This window comes from Mytilus edulis, chromosome 8 (assembly GCF_963676685.1).
Source record: "Mytilus edulis chromosome 8, xbMytEdul2.2, whole genome shotgun sequence".
Taxonomy (NCBI): Eukaryota; Metazoa; Mollusca; class Bivalvia; order Mytilida; family Mytilidae; genus Mytilus; species Mytilus edulis.
The window spans coordinates 39,959,810-39,974,546 of NC_092351.1; the positions used below are offsets into that span (position 1 = coordinate 39,959,810).

Here is a 14,737-nt window from a genome sequence, read left to right on the forward strand (position 1 = left end):
ACATTGAACTTATTTTACCCTTCATCACATGCAGGGGTGAATAGTATGACAGATATCATATCTTAAGATGACATTCTCCACAGGAAATAACATGCCTAGTGATAAGGGGAGATAACTCAGATAAAATGTATCCCCTGTAAAGTGTGAATATATATGTCAATTATGTGATTAGATATTTGGGATAGTTTGATAAACTGTGACAAAAGAAGATGTATTAAATATTAAGGGTATCCCAACTGCATGGAGAAATGTACTGAAATTAAAATATGACTCGATCTTTTATTCAAATCATGTTCTTTTTAAATTTTAAAATAAAATTTACATATTTTTTTTTAAACTGGAAATAAATTCACATTTATTCCTTGAAGAAAAACCTGGAATAGATTTTGAATTCTAATTAGAACAGGCTATTATTTGAACTTGGAATTATATTTAATTATGGAATTTGCAAAATTTCTTGTGTTTAAAATTTTTTGATAAATTCCATGTTTATTCTGCATTATAATGTTTTGAGGGGTGCATAACACTTTCAACACGGTGAATTTTGTATAGATAGTGTTGAGCGCGGCACAGTACATCATTATACAGAAAAAACATGGAGTTCATTAAAAATTTCCAGCACAAGAAATTAGTCAAATTCCATAATTAAAAATAATTCCAAGTTTAGATAATAGCCTGTTTTAGCTAGATTTATACATTTTGTGTTTTACCGTTAATTGATTTACAATTTCTATATGGAATAGTCTGAGTCACTTTTGTATCATTATTATAATTAACAAATTACAAGAAATGTTTACCATTAAATTTCCACAGCTTTCAAAACCTCCACTCCATTTTCAAGGTTCAAAGAAAAAAAAATTGGGTATTTACAATACAAAGGTAACATTTTTGAGGCACAGGCCATGGTTTGCCCTTTTTCAACACAGGTTTTAATTCTTGTGTTTTCCACCTAAATGATTTTTGGCAGTGTTTTGTGTAACTGGTAGAAATGTTTCAATTGGTTTATGGGTTAACAATGGCAATGTTGTTTTGAATGTTTTATTTTCATATTTCCTCTGAATTAAGGTTTCAAATCAATACTTTTAAGTCAATACATTATGCAGATACATATTGTTTTCAATAAATATTTTTGCACTTCTTTCCAATTAATAATCTTTTAATGAATATTCATCAGTATAAATGAAAATAAACATGTTTGCTCCATGTTTACATGCATAATTAATATTAAATATAAAATTATGAAGAAATTGATGGATTATGATAAATGCACATTTATGGGATGATTTAAAAGAGATAAATCTTGATTGACTGCCAATAAAGACCAAATTTAGCTATTTGAAACACTATTAATGACCTTAAAGTTAAATAAATGTAAATTATGTTTTTTCATATAAATTACAAGTCTGTTTTAATAAATGTTTTTGTCCGTATATGAGTCTAATTTCTGCAATATTTGAAAGTGCAGACATAAACATGATGTTGTTATCGCTCACATGACCAAATCATATGATCTGTCAGATTATAATTTGTTTTAAAGTTCTGACGTCATACTCGTCTTCAATTTTTTTTTTATCAGTAGGAAAACCACATAGGAATATGTAATTTTTATTAAACTTGCACTGAAACAAGTAAAATAAGTACTTAGTACTGCTTTACTATGGTACAATGTGACATTGATAGTAATCATGTGATTCTTTGGTTGTTTTTTTTTTTCCTTTTAAAATTTATGTTTTCAATTATTAAACATTTACTACAATGTTACTATAATGTAGTACTACCGTTAACCAAACAATAAATCTTTGTTAGACTTTGAGGTTAGACCTATTTATTTTCTTTAAAAAAATGTTCCAGATGATATATGTACCTACAGCATGGGACATATAAATATATGCTCTCTATATATGAATAATTATTAAGGAAATGTGGGGTTTGAATTTGTGTGTCAATAAGATAATGAAATTAAACCAGCCTAACACATATTGAAATTAGAAAAAAAATAATTCAAGAGGTCAACATATTGTCTAAAAAAGAACACAGTTTTCTTCACATACACTGACAAAGTTTTTGAAATATTGGAAACATGGCTCCATAATTGTTTGTATGTGCCTTTATACCAATTTTCCTTTTCAAATAAAGAAGAACAAATTCAACCATGTTAAATTACTTGCAAACATTCCCCTGTAGTCAATTTTATTTTAAAACAAAAAACGCAGGGGTGGATTTTTTAAAAACACCTTTATTACATGACCCTGAAACTTTGTCCCTGAACTTATCTCCTCCAGAAAAATCAGATGTTATCAATCAAATTAACTATTACACCAAAATGCACTCAACTATTGTATTTACATTGAACTTGAATGTATGGGTACATGTAGAAGCTTAAGTGCCCAAGGCCTTGGTTCTCGAATCCAAACATTATATGTAAGACAAGTGTATATTAGAATAAGGAAATGCGATTTTATTGCCAATGAGACAACGTTCCATCAGAGACATAACAAAGTACAGTGTAACTTGTCTAATCCAACACACTGGGGGACCAGAAAAATATCGGTGTCAGAGACTCAGAATACTCGGTTTTTTGTCTGAAAAGATAAGCATATTTTTGGACCATGAAAATGTGTTGGTTAAAGCAGGATGTTCCAATTGTTGGATTAGGCAGGTTACACTGTAGATGTAAGCAACTATAGGTCACTGTATGCATATTTATAGAGATTTGTTTAATCTTTAGAAAAGGTTACTTCAAGTACTATTTAGGACAAGTATCCATTGAAAATACATACTGAACAAAGGATATTCATGATACTTCAAACTTTTACAGGGGTTAATGTATTGATAAGCCCCAAGTTGAAATTCATTTTATCTGGATGACCATTTTTGGTTATCTTTGTTGAAAAAAAACCTTGCCTTTGCAATTACAACCTTTTTTTTTTTGCCTACAAATTTAATATGTAAGTATAGTACAATCAATTGGGGAAAGAAAAGAGCTTTGATTATTGGAAATGAAAATTCACATAATTTGATGCATGCAAGTTAAAATGTTGTGTACAGAACAGTTTACAGCTCAATCATGTTTGTAACTCAGTAAGACATAAACTGTACTTGTTATTCAGTGATTATCATTGGTTAATGACATATATTATTTCTGTCATGTTTGTTTTTCAAATGTATTGAATTGTAATAAACTCAACTAAGGTATTTGTTTTCCCATTCGAACTATTTCCCATTTTCATATATGGGTCTTTTATGGCTGACTAAAAAGTAAGTTTTTGTTTTTGTTTTTGTTTATTTTTGAAGGCCTTACAATTCATTTAATTACTTACATCCGCATCATTATAAGTATTTGTCTCATTTGCAAACATACCACATCTGTATATTTTTTGATAATTTCTAGTGTGTCTTGAAGTTCAATAGTGATTTCTGATGATTTCTTATGTTTCTATCATAATTCCCGAATACTGGAATTTGTTAACTGCTTTCACAATTATATTGATGCTGTTTTCAAAGATGTGCAAGACACTCTTATCCTATAACATTAACAGTACTAATTTCATTGTAACAGATTGATACTCACGGGTTGTTGTTGGATTACACAGCCTGATATAACAATGATATATCTCTATTTCAAGAGTTCGACTCGTAACTAGGAAGAAAAAGAAGAACACAAATTTCCCCAAAAAATATTTGCTGATTCCATAATTTCCATGAACTTGAACCCTTGACCTATTTTAGTCTATATGTACTTTGACACTAGATATCACTACTCAGACCAGTTGTATAGACAGGTGCCTGTGGTTTGATTCAATAAATTAGCTAGGATTGTCAAAAAATCAATTGAGTTTGAACTTTTAATACAGTCCAAGGATTTATTACCATATACATTAACAGCATTCATTTTTCTAGCTCTGAAAAATATATGAATTGTAATTCTCTTCTAAGCTCTGAAAAATATACTAATTTTCGCAACATTTTTACTTTACAAATTCTTATGTACTGTATACATTTGAGTTCTGTTATAGCATGCTGAAGAAAGTGTTAAATTATGAGAAATGTCTGAAATAAATTTAAAAATCTATTTTTCACATATAAGAGATCAAATGATTTTTTTTGTACTTCTTTTCTTTTACTTGAAATATTACTGCAATATTTACATTTACCAGATTGCCTTTTATTGCTCCTTATGTGGTATGGATTTTACTCATTTGTTGATTGCTGTACAGTGACCTATAGTTGTTAATTTCTGTGTCATTTGGTCTTATATATATGGAGAGTTGTCTTATTGTAATCATACCACATCTTATTTTTATATTTCCACTTCATAACTGATATTGGTCTTCCCACAGTATTTGATTTGAGCGCCACTGGTGATCCTAAAGTACACAAAACCCAAGCGCCTTGCTTATTAAATTATAAGCCCTGAATCTTTGAGGATTTTTTTACTGATCGAAAAAAACAGGCCTAAACTAATAAGATTAATCGCAGTAAAGTCCACATAGGAAATACAGTACAAGATAAAAGAGGACTATGTTGTAATTTATTGCGCTGATTTGTGACATGTAATACTAACATCTTATTTGGGAAAGAACACACCCTGCATTTAATGCACCAAGTATGTAAGATGTATGCATGCTAGGTGTGACCTCTAGTGACCTATTTATAATATATGACTCTGCACTTGATCATTTTCTCCAATTGACATGTCTTTCTATTTGAAATGGAAATCATTAATTGCGTTAAAACCATGTCGTAAGTAACTGTTAAACACAATTTTAAGATTTTGTTTCAAATCTATCTATGTAATTTAGAAATTCTATTCTGCCTATCATGCTTAAAGTTAGTATTTAAAAAAAGTTTAAATCGCAAGACTGGCAGTCATGTCAATTTTCATTTTTTTGTAAAATTCGTAACTTCCGATGCTTATCACAGCAGAAAGCCATTACATCACATGCAACAATTTAATGAGGGGCGTAAAGGGGGGTATCTGCTCCGAAGAACATGAAACAAAATAGCCATTTCACGATGAACGAACAATTAAAAGTTTCTTGCACGTTGATGTTTTTACCTATTTCACGATACACAGTGAATAACAAACCTTTTTCACGGCTGCATGTGAAATAAAAATTGGGAAAACATGTTGCAGGAAAAGAACCCTTTACCACCCTCTTGAATGTAAAATGAAGATGTATCTTAGATGTCCTGGATCACAGGTGTTAGTTGTAGGTAAAATTCACACCTGGATTTACCAGAAAAGACACTTTATTTCTCTAATTCTGCACTTCTACTTCTTCATATATCACTTAATATTTTATCCATTTAAAAAAATTTACATATTTAATTTAATTACAATTAGATAGCTTGTCAGATCTTTTAACTTTTTAATGCATATACTGTGGTTGACAAGTGTGTAGAACATATAAAAGTTTGGTCTGGTAAATAGTATGTACTTTAGCAACAGGTTCATAGTGACAGAAAACATTTACCTGCTACTTAAGGGTAAGTAAGTCAGTGTACTGAACCAGAGTAAACACAGGAGGATACAGGTACTTGTTTTGAGGATTTTTGAGTTTTGGGGATATAAATAACATATGAATGCATCATTTTGAAAAATTGATAATGAGGATTCATTAATTTTTGTGGGTCTCAGTTTTCTTTGATTGAGAAACTGACTAACTTGCATTTTCTTGGATATTTTGTGGTTTTACCCATCTCTGCATACAAGTTAAAAGCCTTTAAAAAGTTAGTAATTTGCTGAACATTTGAATTTGTGGTTCACTTGTACTCACAAAACCTACGAAAATTGGTATCCAACGAATAATGATGAAGCCACAGTAAGGGATAGATACATTTGGAAATTAAAAAAAATAATGCAATTATCCATTAATTATTTACTAAGTTTAACTATAAATCTATGCACAACGAAGTCATTGAATATCCCCCGTCTTATTTTTAAAATGACTTAAATTTATGTACATCTTCGCAAATGTAGGATAGCTATCTAGCATAAAATCTCTTGAGAGTATCTACAATGTAAGATAAGGCATTACGTTTTTTTGTTGGTTCCTCATATCAAACCTTACAAAAAACTAAGTCAAGTTAACATAATTTTGAAAGAATTATGGAACGAGAGAATTTAGGTTTCAGGTGTTGACAGTTTTTTGTATGACATATGAAAAAAAGAAGATGTGGTATGATTGCCAATGAGACAGTACTCTCCACAAGAGACCAAATGACATAGAAATTTCTATTGTAATGTCAAATTTCCTTAATTAAAGTTATGTCCCTTGCTGTTAAATCAGAAGACTGCAATACCATAACCTGTATTTTGGAAATGTTAATGTGTTTTTGATTAGAAATTTTTTGATATTCATTGAGAATGGAAATTTTGTGGCCTCTATAAATGGTTTCATTTTTTGCTTGAATATACCAAGGACGTGTCCTTGAATATACAAAGTATTTTGTATGTTTTTATGTTCAAACAGAATTATTATTAGATTTTTTTTACTATTTCCATTTGTTTTTCAACAAAACCATAACAATATAGATGTCAATATGTTACATGTTCTTTATTATTTGAGGAAAATTAATCAATACATCTTATTCAGTGATATTCACCATTTCTGACAGAAAAATAGATTAAAAGAGTAATTCAATTATCATAAAAAAAATCTATACAAATCATCATCAAGCCTGATTTATAAAACAATATTTAATATTTTCTTTCGCAGATTAATACAGTTGTTCTATTGAATAAGTTATGATTATTTTATTGACAAAAACCACAGTAAGACATTTACCTGTTAAAGGTACCGTTTACCTATATATACAACAGGTGATTGATAAGTCGTAGTATCGTGTTTAACCACTAGTGGGGATAGACTATTACTATATATGACTTAGGATGTGGTATACAGAATCAGTTTAATTTATTTATTTATGGATAAATAGGATAGTGTAATATATATTGTTAAATGAGAAAAATGGATATTGAAACGTGGAAATCACAAATTTTCGATGAAATTGAACAGGTATAGATTTTTTTAATTTATGTTATAAAATATGCAGAGCAGTTTAGAAAATATTTGTAAAAATACTTTGAGTTAGTAAATTTTAACAATTTTTTTTCAATACATGTATTGTAATTTATTATTTGGAACTATTATTGGATTACCTATAATTTTGAATGTCGTATTTAGTCTAAAAATTTGAATTCAATTTGTTGATTTGAATGCTAAGATGTTATTTAGCAAGTTACATCATTCCAGAAAAATTTTACTCTAATATGGCATTTAAAAACCAATTGATTTATTGTTGCTTGTTTAATGTCCAGTGGCAACTATTTCAAGCATAAATGGGGCTCTTGTATTGTTAAAGATAATGTTGAAACATTTATTGTGGCAAAATTACAACAGGGTATCATTTAAGTCAGGGTATGATTTCCTCCTCTTTTTTTTTTTTTTTATTTAGTTGGTATTTCTTTGACCTATAAGCAGTACTTTAGTCATTGTATTTAAAAAAAATATTGCTTTTAATTCATTTTTAATGAAAAATATTGGTCACTTGTTTTGTATCTCTATTTATAGTGATTTTTTTACTTTCATTTGCTCATCCTTTTATGATAGCACTATTTTGTACACAAGAAACATTTAGATCTGTCTTATTTACTACAATCTTAATTTGTACAAAGCTTATAATTTGTTTGATTGTCATATAATTTATCTAAGAACTTTTTTTCTGATAATTCTTTCTTTGAAGAACTTAAATAGTTTATTTTTGTGGTAAGTTTTTGTATACATAGTAATATATGTATTTGTTTGCTAGATAAATTTTAATTGAGATTATAATGATTGATAAGTACAAATGTACATATAGTTTTACATGTAGATTATGTAATCCATAGATAATACAATTAATGGCTATAGCAATCTGATTTTTTTCAAGTCGGTTTTTGGAATGGCTATAAAAAATATTATATTTTTCATAGAATAGTTGGTAGTTTCAGATAAGTTGCAGAAGAAAGGAAAAGGCTTGTTTTAAGATTCTACAAGATAGTTTTTGCTTGGGTTGTATTTTCTGTCTCAATGTCTTATTAATGTATTTAACCACTGATCTAAACAGTAATGTTTAAAATGTTTGAATGGTTCAAGAAACATATGTTGAAAAAGCTGCTGAAACAGTCATCACAAGAAGGATTATATAAAAAAAAAAAAATAGGGCAAACAAATACTGTTGGGTTGCTGTCTATATGATGTTTACCCTACATTTCCTTTTATTTATACTCGTTGAAAATTAAACTTTTCGAGGTATTTCAATTTTTATAAAAATTAACTTCTACTCATGATTTTATTTACCAATGGAATGATAAAGTAATTCAAAAACAATTAAATTTTATTTTATGTTCAAATTACGGTAAAGTTTATGATTTCTTTATCTGTATTAAACTATCAGAGCGTATACCTTTAATCATGAACAGAGGTAAAATCAACCAGTATGGACATTACGGTCAACAATTGACACGAGAGTCTCCTAATTAGGTATGCTAAGGACATGGTCAAAGATAGAAATCTAGTTTATTGGTCAGTGGACAAGATATATCAGTTATGTACTAATTGATCTTACTTGTTTGGGCAAACACGGAAGACTGGTTTGGAGATCTGAAATAGGTCATCATTTTATATTACAATTATCTTCATCCAATGTAAAGTGTCATTCAACCTATCCGCAACAATTGTAACTGACTCAGAAGTTCAGAAGTAGTTTAGAAACTGTAGTATAATAAACTCATTTTATGTGGACTAACAGAATTTTACTTATATATTAAATTACTGTGAATGACTGAATACGTAAAGTAATATATTTTCCTTAACTGTTAATTTATTTTTGTTATTTATTTAACGATTACACTACTGTTGTGAGCCTAAGGGTGCCAGAAAGAACTGGTATTTAACAATTACACTACTGTTGTGAGCCTAAGGGTGCCAGAAAGAACTGGTAATGATATTTGGTATCAGCTTACTAGAAATGTAACATTTGTAAGTCAGAGTAGTCTAGATTTAATTACAACATTAACTGATTTGAATTAACCTATAAACCCACTGCCTTAAACATTAGATTTTTGTTTGGTTTCAAAATAATTTAAATGCAGATTTTTATATATAAAAAAAAAATCTATCTAGGATACTGTTTGAAGTTATACACCTAATCTATGTTTTACTAAAAAAAAAAAAAATTATGGCTAGCTTTATCTTTTTTATTTAGATATTATGACATAATGTGTTAAAACAATAACAGTCTTTTGTATCTGTCAGTTATAACTATTATAGACCTGAGGTAAGAGTATTGACCTCATCCTATGACCTCATTGAATATTGATAAATTGGGTCCATGAATACTGATAAGAAAGACTCTGTTTCATTGACTATGCCCTCATCTCTTGTTTTTCATATTGTTGTATGTTGATGATGCACTTAAGGAGGATAATTTTCTTGAAATATGCAGTTGGTTCATGTTAATTAAGTCATGTGAAAAAAAAATCAATTAATGTACTTATTTTGCTACTTGAAACATATTTAAAAAAAGATTGAGCCATGAAAAGTACATTTTTGTATGGTACTACAAAATTGTGTTATTTATTTATCGTGGGTTACACAGTGATGACATTTTCATTAGAGGTTACATGTTTATAAGACAACAATTAGGTTGTTTATTATGCAAATATAATACATCAAAGTAAAAGTTATTTTAGGAAACTATTACATTATTGTAAGGAGACAACCCCATGAAATAGTCCTTTCTTTGCTAAACGGTGGTAGAACGCTTTCAGTTTTATCTTAATTAATAAAATAAAAAATGTTTTCCAGACAGCTAGGTGCATATTTTTTTTTATATGTTGAACAAAAGATTTACTTTTTTAATAAATAAAAAAACAATTTGTTTTGTTTGGAATTATAATTTTTTTATGAAATTATTTACTGCATTTGATTTTTCCATTATTTTTTGTAATTCATGTACTTGTAAATGAAAGTCACAACATGTTTTATCGAACACAATCATTAGCCCTAGGCCAAGAACTGTCAAAATTTTAATTGAATTTACAAGCTACCCTAAAGATAACAGTATTGCATTACCTTAATTGAAAGTAATTTTATCACCTTCATTTGAAAACTTTGACGTTTTTAAAGGGTGTGTTAAATTAAAGCATTGAATGAAAATCGTGTATCGTATCTATCAACTTCTTATATCCGGAGTCGGAACCACGAAAATCACATTATATTTTTTAATTTGATGAATTAAATGTTTCCACCTGTACAGGTTGTCATGAATTTATCTTGTACCTCAGGCATAGGAAAAGATCCAATATTTGTATACACCCAAACAATCTCGATATTAACCTTCATATTCGTCAAAATGTAAACGAAAACAGGGTTGATAAGTGCATAAATATGTTTTGTTGATGGAAGTAAGAGTTGATGAATATCAACATAATAGTTTAACCACAATTTTAGATTTGATGGATTATAAATTGTCCTATAGGAAGTTCTTTAACAACTCATTTATTTTAAAAGTGCAGAACTTTGCCGTAAGACATCATGTTGATGTTGTCTTTTCATGATATGTTATGATTGTAAATGGCATTATGTTTTCTGGTCTGTAAGTTCGTCGGTCTCAGATGCAGATCTAGGATTTTGTAAAACCAAAGTTTAGAGTGCCATTTGTAAAACGTCTATGCATTTATCATACCGGTATATGTAACTGCATAAAAGGAAGACTATGCCCCCTGTCTAAATCTGCCTCTGCATTGGTCAGTCAGTATAGTGACCATCACTAAATTTGTCTTGTATTAGATTAAAGTTTTGGTTTAAGGTAGTTTTGTACAGATGTTTAAAATGAAGTGAAGGTCTAGTTATTTAGTATTTATGCCTAATTAACATTTGGACCACCATTACACAGTTCATTATACATTAAAATGTGATAGTGTGTTTTCAACCTCCTATTACTATATTTCGTCTAAGATAGACAAGAATTATCAGACTGCTTAGTCTTGGGACAAATGGTTAAAACTTATGAAGAATTTCCACTCATAAAATCTTCAAAATTACTACAAACAGTCATGTATCATTTACATACCGCTTTCTTTCATCAAATAAAATAGGTGAATTTAGGCTGAGAAAACTCTTTTTAAGGTGAAGCCCTTAAAACTAAATAACCCTTTTTTTTTCTCATCACTTGGCTTCCGTCGTCTGTCGTCGTCGTCGTTAACATTTTACATTTTGAACTTCTTCTAGAGAACCACTGAATGGAATGAAACCAAACATGGCATGAATGTTCCTTATGAGGTGGTGACCAAGTGTTGTTACTTTGTAGCCGATCCATCATCCAAGATGGCCGCCAGCAGGGGACTTAGTTTAACATAGGACCCTACGAGAAATGCATACAAATGACTTCTTTTAAAGAACCGTTGAATGAAATGAAACCAAACATGGCATGAATATTCCTTATGAGGTGCTGACCAAGTCTTGTTACTTTGTAGCTGATCCATTATCCAAGATGGCCCTCAGTGGGGGACTTAGTTTAACATAGGACCCTTTGGGAAATGCATACAAATGACTTCTTTTTGAGAACCACTGAATGGAATGAAATCAAACATAGCAATAATGTTTCTTATGAGATGCTGACGAAGTGTTGTTACTTTGTAGCCGATCCATCGTCCAAGATGGCCGCCAGCAGGGGTTTAGTTTAACATAGGACCCTAGGGGAAATGCATACAAAAGTCATCTTTTAGAGAACCACTGAATGGAATGAAACCCTACATAGCATGAATGTTCCTTATGAGGTGCTGACCAAGTTTTGTAACTTTGTAGCCAAATTTTATCTTTTTTTTTTATATGATTTCAAAAACCCAAGTAGAGTCAGGTGAGCGATACAGGCTCTTGAGAGCCTCTAGTTTAAATTACTAAATCAGTTTGAAATTTATGTCGATAGGGAATGAACCAGTGGTTATGTCCTTGGTAAAATGACTAGACTAATGTAATATTGTCTAACACGAAAACACAACTTTTGAAAAGGAGGCTACTTTTGCAACCTTGTGAAGTGTAAAACAAGTCAATATCAAAATTAAAAACTGTTCTTTTACCTACAGGTTAATATAATATATAAAGACAGTTTCGAAAAGCTATTAAACGAACATGCAATAAAAATTTGAAGCAATTTGATCAGACATGTCTGACGACTTTAGGTGACATCCTTATTATGTAGTATATGATATAGTAATTATAAATTCAATAGATATGAAAGACAATATTGTACAAACATCAAACTTCAAAGGCTTTATTTGTACAGATTTGTTCTTTGAAATGATGTGCAAATAACAGTTAATGTTTTAACATATGCATTACATGGGGGTGGTTTATCATGTAAAGTCTAAAGGTCTTGGAAACTTCTTACTTTACTGAACAACTAAAAGTTAGATTTATAGGAGGAAGTGATACCTTTTATGCACCTGTTTGTTAGTGGGGAATGTTTTGGTTCTCCTGTGTTGGTCTGTAAACATTTTGTACAATAAGTCCTCACTAAGACTGATTTTTGACTGAAATTATAACTATGATATTAGGAATGATTTCAGAAAATACCCTTTCCGTATTACAAATGTCTTGGGTTTCATTTTGGAGTTATGTGGCTTTAACATGTTTAATAGATCTATTTAAGAACCAGATTGTGGACTTTTTTATGCCTGCTCCATCTACGATAGTAGAGGGGCATTATGTTTTCTGGTCTGTGCGTCTGTTGGTTTGTCCGTTCATCCGTGCATCCATTCGTCCCGCTTCAGGTTAAAGTTTTTGGTCAAGGTAGTTTTTGATTAAGTTGCAGTCCAATCAACTTGAAACTTAGTACACATGTTCCCTATGATATGATCTTTCTAATGTTAATGCCAAATTAAAGTATTGACCCCAATTTCACGGTCCACTGAACATGTAAAATGATAGTGCGAGTGGGGCATCCGTGTACTATGGACACTTCTTGTTATAGTTTATAATGAAGTTAAAAATCAAGGCCATAATTTGCCTGGTCCTTCTAGTATGTTGTATGATGGAATGAGTATAAAGTCCAAAGCTTGCTGTGATCTAGCTACTACGGGACCACTGGGGAGGTCTTTTTGCAGAGACAATGACATGATAACATAGAAAATCAATGCAATTTGGTCAGATATATTTTTGGCAGGGCTTACAAAAATAATCTTTCAGTTTAATCAAAATAATGTTATTAATATAAATAAAACCAAAATAATTATCGGTGAAATAAAATTATGAAAAGATTTGATGCAATCTGCAGACTATGCTATAATATATCATAAATGTAACTTTCAATATTACATGCTTGTGTGTATATATGTGTGTGTTCTCTGGTGTTGAAATGGGTAAAATTTCTCAAACATGATTATTGATTGTTATTGCAAATATATTTATGAATGAAAATGGCAGTTTTAATAGTAAAATTTGATAGATTAATTTGACATTCATGTATTAATGGTGGTCTATTAGCATAATCAATTTCTAAGGTATTCCGTGTGATTTGAAATTTATATCGTAATTGAACTAAACAGGATTGAAAATTGATCGATTGAATAAAAATTGAGAAATTGTGCCTGTTACAATGTGTCTTTTATTAATCTCTCTAAAATTTATGTCAGAATTTGTAAGATTTATGGACTAGAAAAATAGTCATAATGCTCATTAATTACAAAATTATATAAGGATAAAAACTGAACTCACAGTAATTCAGATAGATAAAATTTCAACAGAAATTGAATTTTCATTGATCTTTTATTATTCCATTGTGTGTTTTAATTTTTTTAACTTGTGCATTATCACATTTCTAAATAAATGATTAATTGAAAGTTGTAATTAAGTATCTTTTTTCAATTATGCCTATAGAAAATAAGAAATCATACAGAATCTCTATATCTTTACAGTGATTGTGATGTTAAAGTTTTATTAAAACAAAAATGTGCTCCATATACTGGTAATGTAATTTGGTGTGCTGATAATTTAAAGTGATTTTCTGTAAAAAAATTTCATCTAAGTCTGCTGAATACGGCAAAAGGTTAGTGGAATAAAAGCCAAATTTAGACCTCTTGATACACGGGGAACAACCTAACTTTTATATTAAAGCTAATAGTAATGAAAGTCAGACTGTTGAAGTTATTTTGACCTGCTGTATAACATATATAGATTTTATACAAAAAAATCTTCTATAAAAGAGGCCCTTTTATTTTGTGATGTAGGATTTGTATTGTTAAAGCCATGAAGTGTTTCCTTTCAAAAAGCCATTTAAACGACTAAATAAATAAGATAAGTATTAAATAAATTATTAACAGCAATGTCGATTTTAATTTATCTATTTTGTTTAGATTTGACAATATCGAATATGACCTGTACAAATATTAGTCCAGTGATTTGGGTCCTTTTAGGAGATTAATTTTATTTACTTAAAAACGAAACAACTACTAAGTTTGAATGGGTGAAAAGTTCATTAACATTTCTCGATTGTAAGAATGTCAGTATTATAAAATCATATATAATAAGCTTTAAAGTAATTAAAATGTATAAAATCGTACTATTGTGGTTTACAGAAAGGAATCTATTCTTTCGGAAGTGATCTATTAATGTCAACATTTATTATTTAATGGGTAACTGACCTGTTCATCAAAAATAAGAAAAGAAAAATGATAATATTCAACTTATTT

General features: G+C 29.5%; 1 protein-coding gene across 6 annotated transcripts in view; it reads left to right on the forward strand.

Moving 5' to 3' along the window:
- The window catches only part of LOC139485544 (tripartite motif-containing protein 2-like), a 44,167-nt gene that overhangs the window by 16,634 nt on the left and 12,796 nt on the right, over positions 1–14,737 (forward strand). The window contains exon 1 of one of the 6 annotated variants that reach the window (XM_071270099.1): positions 4,683–4,743. The exons of 4 other annotated variants lie outside the window; for them this stretch is intronic. Coding sequence is in view for 1 of the 2 variants with exons in the window: in XM_071270095.1 (XP_071126196.1) it covers positions 6,966–7,022 (57 nt within the window). In the remaining variant the exon portion in view is untranslated. Of the gene's footprint in view, positions 1–4,682; positions 4,744–6,720; positions 7,023–14,737 lie in introns of those variants that run through there. One more of the 6 variants, XM_071270095.1, reaches the window with a different exon arrangement.